Raw genomic sequence first — 7,039 nt, forward strand, 5'->3', positions numbered from 1 at the left:
CAAATAGGTTGCAGATTTCTCTTTTATGTGATTAGTAAATGTCAAATGACGTGTTTCGTAGCTCATCCAGCGAATATTTCAAGGAAGGAACTCACGGTATAACAGCTTTAACTCAGGCTAAGGATGTGCTGGAAATGTTACAGGCACTTATTTAGGCACCAATATGCCATGTAAACAGGTGCATAATCACCGGTCATAGGATAATTACATTTTCTGTTACCGTAAAGTTACCTGTCATGCATTTATCTTACTTAATAATTTAAAATAAAAATATATTTTAAATATTTTGCAATCCAGAAAATAATGAATATTTTAAAAGTAGTGATCGGTATAAGATGAACGTTTTTACTTAATATGTTCAATATTTTAAATATCTTAGTGGTCATGCACATAAAACTCAGCATTTTCAGGAAATAAAAACGTTTTGTATCCGGAAAACCGGCAGCTTTTACACTAAAACTCACAGTGGAACACTATAACTCCAGAACGACACGTGTCCTTCAATCCAAAACGTCATGAAAGACACCATTGTGGATCAGACTCGCACGCAAAAAGCTGGGAAGTCTTCCGGCCGGAGCCAAAATGGGCGGCGAAACAGCGCAGTTTCGCGAGAACGAAAATGCTCAGCAGAAGACCAGCCCACTTGTGAGTCAGAAGGGCTCTGCGTGGTCCATTAAAATGACAGGTTGAGTTTGTCCACGTCAACACCGAAATAAACTATCATGGACTTTATGGCTCTGGTAGGTAATCTTTGATAATGATGACATTTTTCATGTTGTCTATTTAATAAAATAATGGCTTTTTGGGGGGTGGGGGTGGAATACAAATTGCAGTTGATGGTTAGCGATCAGTTTTGGGGGCTGGCACGGCCACACAGATATCACAAAATTTGTGGAATCTTTGAGCCTGTGCTGATACTTTATTAACAACAAACACTAATGAAGCGAGACACTTTGCGTTTGTAGCGTCTTAATGGAAACGATGTGAAAATGTTTAGCAATTGCAGAAGGTAGAGCCTCCCTATGTCTCTCCTATCTTTCATATATTATATATAGGTATGTATGTATATGTTTTATAAATATGTGTATGTACGCACAAAATAATGTATTCTATAGCTTTTTGTCGACGAGCGACACTGTTGATACGAATCGCTGAATCGCTGATAAGTAAATACACTCAGTCGGAAAAATGTAGAAGCAGATATCGAATTGAAATGAAATTGAAGAAATCTTATTTTATTCAACATTTATGCTTATGTTATGTAACATACGTTTATTGTATGCACTGTAAAAAGTTTGTGTACTTATTGCATGGATGTGACCAAATTATAGTGAGACTTGTAACTTTGAGTGCCACGTCTTATAGTTTTAGCGAACAGCGACACTGTTATTTGCATTAACTACTTAGTTGCAATACGCCGCCTATAGCAACAACAGTGTATCTTCAATATATTACTTTAAATTAAGTGTTACGTTCATCTTCTGAAAAGTATTACCTCAAAAGGAATTTAGATGCAGTTTTTGTTTTACACTTTTAAGGTCCATGTCATAAAATATCACGTGGCACACAGAATTGTGAAGTATATAAGATACGTATCGATTTGGTGAAACTGAACGAAAAGATGATAATGCATTACTAGTTTTCAGATGTATAATTATGATGAACAGACCTAAAGTTCCATTTAGTTCGGGTATCACGTTGTACCATTGTAACCATGCATCTACTGAAAGCTAGATGACTTTTGGTAAACGTTGCATTGGTCTGGACTGTGATGGTCTAGTTCTGCGGTCATATGGCCTCAGACCGAAGTTCTGTGATACACTTAGGCTCTGAGTCTGAGGCAGTCAGTGCATAACAGAACTTTGGTTTGGGACAGCCCAGCTACTGAGGAGAACACAGCTTATCATCATTCCGATTTTAACAGCTGAGCTGAAGTCAGTTGTACTTTTGCAACAGACTTTGTAAGTAGACTGCAAAAGGCTTTTATAGGGTAATGGTATTTTCAGTGATTGTTGGCTAAGTCCCTTGTTTACACATTTGTATGTTAAAATTATTTTCATTGTTAACACAGTGGTTTAGGGGGCACAAACAACTTAGTAACTGAGCTACTAATTAGGTACAAATCATGAATAAATATAGTAAATGAGTGAAATACATGAACCACTATGATTGATTAATGATGAACAAACATGTGATAAGTTCATAACTAAGTCTTAGTTTCTGGTTAATTAATACATTAAAAGAATGTGCTACTTCATAATTTGTGCCCCTGCAAGTAAAATATTACCTTTTTACTTGAACATGTGACTGAACTGAAGTATGCAAATGTCAAACAACACTGTTTTTTTAACTGTTCCAAAATTCATTAGCAACCATTTGTAGTAAGTATTTTAGTAAGTCTTCATTTTAGAAAATTGAAATATGTTGCTATACGCTTCTAACCCATAGAAAAGTTACAGCTATAATGTATCTGATTACATTTTAGTTTGAACGTCCTACCCAGAAGATTTCATGTAGACTTCAATTAAACGAAACCTGTCCTCTGTATAAACATTTTAAAAGCATAAATGTCATTAATAAAGTATTTTTATCTAATCACACAGTAGTTCTTAAATATGGGCCCTGATGTTTTTAAAAACAACTATTGGAGCTATTATGAGTTAAAACATTTTAAGATGAAAAATATTATTATTGTTGTTACTGTACTGTACTTACGCTCACTTCTGATGCTAATGACTATATGCATGTATTCCCAGGAACCATCGCTGTACACAGTGAAAGCTGTTTTAATTTTGGACAATGATGGAAATAGACTCTTATCAAAGGTAAAGGACTGTGAGTTTTTTTTCTTTTTACTATAGTACATAATTTTACCTGTAGTTTCTAGACTTCTTCTACTTAAATGAACAGTTAACTTTTGCCGTTCTCCGTCATCTGATTCTTTACTTTATCAGTTCATTAGTTGCTTTCTGTTACATCATTGAATTTGTGTTTTCATGACATTTCTCCCTTTTCAGTACTATGACACTGAACTGTACCCTTCAATAAAGGAACAGAAAAACTTTGAGAAGAGTGTCTTTAACAAATCCCACAAAGCTGACAGTATGTATCCCCTTAATATTGTGTTGATTTAGTTTAAACAACCTTATTCTGATGAACTATGAAAGTTATGCACATTATGAAGTTATGTGGCTTAAATTCCACTGGTTTAAGTGGCTAGCTACAACTACAAACAATTAAAGTAAACACTCATTTCATGAAGAATGCTTAAAGTGTTATTGTTTGTCATGTGGTCTTTCTACCTCATTGAGAATCAGAATCATTTTTGAGAGGAACTGGAACTTCATTCAGTCCAAAAGTTTCAATTTATTTTAGATAAAAGGGCAAGACATTTTGGCTATCAGATTGTTTTGACTAGGTTAGGTAGCTTGGAAATAAAATGCACGTCACTGATTGAGCTCCCATGGCCAGCAGAGTGATGTCACTGTTGGGCCCTTGAGAAAGGTCCTTAACCCCAAATGCTCCAGCTGTGCTGGATGCTGGCCCACCCTGTGCTGTGACCCCCCAAGCCTGCTTTCACTTGTATATGTGTCTGTGGCTGCAGTCGGATAGTCTTTTATTTTTTATTTTTTGCTCAGAAGGGTTCCTAACTGGTTGAAATGACCTGAAAGTATCTGGGGCAGCCACAATAAGAGCCATTTAAAGTCTCTAAAATGCTGAAATGTTTACTTTCTCATCTCCATTATCACAGGGTACAGCGGACCATCCTTTATGGAGATAATTCCATCCCACAATTTATTGGAGTAGCAATATTTAAAGCACCGCACCATCAGCACACATAACAGATCATAGTCAGTCAGCATATTAACCCTAACACAGAAGTCTGTCTTTCATGAAAAAGGGATATAAGATGTTTTTAGTCAGATTTAGTCAGCTTTTAATTCAACGTATTTGAAACTGAAAAATGATGATATGTAGTGGATTTAAAGGCCTATCATGTTAGGCCTATCTTGCATAATTTAATAATTATTTTCATGCAGTAATTGGGATGGTTGTCGATAGTGTCGAGCAGAAGGAGAGCGTGAACAACCATTCTCATTGTGGCGATCATTTCGTTTCAGTTGTGTGACTGTAGCGCCTATATTCCTTTGAAAATTTCAATTCCAACCTTGGTAATGAAGTAATATTTTTCACAGTGTTGCCCACTTGGATTCACATGGCATACCCACGTCAGTGACATCCGTCGTCACATGACTGCATAGCCTAGTGTAAGTGCAGTCGAACTGCCTTTGAACCGTGGTTCAATTTTCATAGGTCCTTATGATTTTTCCTTCTTACCTTTTCCTTCAACTCATGACATTTTTCATCAAGGTCAAGGAAAAGTGGTTAGGAAAAGGACATTGGAGATACTATTTGACCGCAGTCTGTGTGTTGCATGGAGTTGAAGGTTTACCCGTGGGGATGAAGAATGTATCTCTATTCTCTCACACATAGATACGCGCGCACACACACACACACTCACACACACTCACACAAAGTCATAAATATGTGATTTTGGTGGCAAACTAAATAATGATGAAATCCCACTATCTTTTTCCATTTCACTCCTTTGACAGATGAGATAGCATTCTTGGAGGGCTTGACTATTGTATATAAGAGTAGTGTTGACCTCTTCTTCTACGTGGTGGGGAGTGCCCAGGAAAATGAGGTGTGTTTTCAAGTTCATTGTTATGAGTAAAATAAGAGGAGGTTGTGATCAGTATGCTGTAAACATGAAAAAAATATTTTCACCTTGGTCTTATTCAAAATTGACTCTTTTTTTTTTTTTCCTGTTTTGTAGCTCATGCTGATGATGGTTTTAAATTGCCTATTTGATACGCTCAGTCAGATCCTGCGGTAAGTGCTGTGTGTGAGCTGTATCTTCTACACACTTCGAGTCCACTGCTTAAAACAAGACTATAAACATTCCACCTAAATGCCATAAAAATTCATAGATGTGTACAGTTTAAACAATGGGAGCAATCTGTGCATCTTTTGACACGATTAAGCACAATTCAATTATGTTAACTACGAAATTTAAAAAATATTCTTACAGAAGCAATATGAAATTTTTAAAAGCAGCTAAGCCAGATGATTAAATGAATACTTTGCAGTAACAGAAAAATGCCTGTAAAATATGGAAGTCGTGTTGTTATGAATGAATGGATTCTTATTGTCTACACAAACAAATAGCTATGTTTTTAAGGTGTTGACAGTAATGTCTTAAAGATTACCCAGTCAAACTTTAAATGCTGTTTTGGCCTGCATAGTTAATATTAATGATGAGGCAGAAGTTCTTCTCAGTTGTATTGATTGTTGCTGATGCTGTTTCCATAGAAACTAGTGCAGTGAAGAGTACTAGTTGGTGGCAACAACCCATCTCTCTGTTCTACCACTGAGAAAAGCTTTCATGGATTATAATAAATGTTATGTTTCAAGCAGCATAGTTTGTACAACACAAAGTGTCAAACTCAGTGCCCTTTCACTCGGATTATCACAATTATTACATATTCGCATGATCGTAATAATTTGAGCTGTCCGTGATTATTTTTTGTATAATTGCTAGAATCATCTCCATTCATCTGTATAAAAGTAGCATGATGACACAGAACTGTCATATTTCTGTCACTATTTCCACATAATTTTCTGCCTTATAATATTTGACTGGCGCTCGCTTAACCCTTAATCTTGTTATGCTTCTGAACTGATTTGTACAACCTGCCCAATTCAAGTATATATCGCTGCAGCCGGGACCCAAGTGTCGAGTAGGAGGGGCAATGTCGAGTAGTAGTAGGAGTAGGAGGGGCAATGTCGAGTAGGAGGGGCAATGTCGAGTAGTAGTAGGAGTAGGAGGGGCAATGTCGAGTAGGAGTAGGAGGGGCAATGTCGAGTAGGAGGGGCAATGTCGAGTAGGAGTAGGAGGGGCAATGTCGAGTAGGAGTAGGAGTAGGAGGGGCAATGTTGAGCAGGAAATGCAATGTGGGAACTTATCTGATACACCAACCCGAACCTCAACCCTAACCATAAACCCCTCTTAAAAACATGTTGAGGTGAATTGGAGTCGCCAAATTGTCTGTAGATGCGAGTGGTGTGTGTGCCCTGCAATGGATTGGAGATTTATAAGAACATAAGAACATAAGAAATTTACAAATGAGAGGAGGCCATTCGGCCCATCAAGCTCGTTTGGGGAGAACTTAACTAATAGCTCAGAGTTGTTAAAATCTTATCTAGCTCTGATTTAAAGGAACCCATGGTTTTAGCTTCCGCTACACTAGCAGGAAGACTATTCCATACTCTGACTACACGCTGTGTAAAGAAGTGCTTCCTGAAATTTGTTTTAAAATGTTCTCCCGCTAATTTGGTTTATTGCCTGCCTTGCACCCAGCATAGGACAAGTGGTTATGGAAAATGAATGAATGAATGAATGAATCAGTGAATGAAAGGATAATATAATTTGAATAAAAAAAAATGGTGGCTCAGTGGTTAATAATGTAGCCTGTGGGACTGGGAGTTAAAATTAGTTTCTCTGTACGAAGTTTCCATGTTCTGCCTATGTTATGCTGGATTCACCTTGGTTTCCCGGTTTCTTCCTGCAGTTGTAACGCATGTAGATGATGAATTGGTGACTCTGTGAATGGGTTAACCCCTATGTTGTACCCTGTACTTCCAGTGATGGGTTCTAGCTCACATCTGTGGTGGATAATATTATGATTTTATGGAGTATTATAAGGTGGCATAAAAATGACTGTCTCATATCCCTTTTTCAGAAAGAATGTGGAAAAGAGGTATCTTTTAGACAACCTGGACGGTGTGTACCTTGTGGTGGATGAAATCATTGACGGAGGGTAAGTGGAGAAATGTGGAGGTATTTGAAAAGGAGAGATGCATTTGCATGGAATAAGAATTGTGTTATGCTCGTGATCCAAAGTCTCTGACTGATTGTTGGGTACTGTTTGTTGCCAGGATAATCTTGGAGAGTGATCCACAACAAGTCATTCAG

The 7,039-nt window shown here is 37.2% G+C and overlaps 1 protein-coding gene across 6 annotated transcripts in view; it reads left to right on the top strand.

Annotated features, from left to right (window-relative positions):
• Window positions 1-595: 595 nt before the first annotated feature.
• The window catches only part of copz2 (COPI coat complex subunit zeta 2), an 11,880-nt gene continuing 5,436 nt past the window's right edge, over window positions 596-7,039 (top strand). For 5 of the 6 annotated variants that reach the window (XR_011991793.1, XR_002838563.2, XM_023814370.2 and 2 more), the window contains exons 1-7: window positions 596-740; window positions 2,757-2,825; window positions 3,018-3,102; window positions 4,617-4,708; window positions 4,841-4,896; window positions 6,807-6,884; window positions 7,003-7,039. The exon at window positions 7,003-7,039 is cut by the window's right edge and continues 15 nt beyond it. Coding sequence is in view for 4 of the 6 variants with exons in the window: in XM_023814370.2 (XP_023670138.1) it covers window positions 723-740; window positions 2,757-2,825; window positions 3,018-3,102; window positions 4,617-4,708; window positions 4,841-4,896; window positions 6,807-6,884; window positions 7,003-7,039 (435 nt within the window). In the remaining 2 variants the exon portion in view is untranslated. Of the gene's footprint in view, window positions 741-1,880; window positions 2,826-3,017; window positions 3,103-4,616; window positions 4,709-4,840; window positions 4,897-6,806; window positions 6,885-7,002 lie in introns of those variants that run through there. The other variant, XM_023814369.2, reaches the window with a different exon arrangement.

This window comes from Paramormyrops kingsleyae, chromosome 5 (assembly GCF_048594095.1).
Source record: "Paramormyrops kingsleyae isolate MSU_618 chromosome 5, PKINGS_0.4, whole genome shotgun sequence".
Classification (NCBI taxonomy): Eukaryota; Metazoa; Chordata; class Actinopteri; order Osteoglossiformes; family Mormyridae; genus Paramormyrops; species Paramormyrops kingsleyae.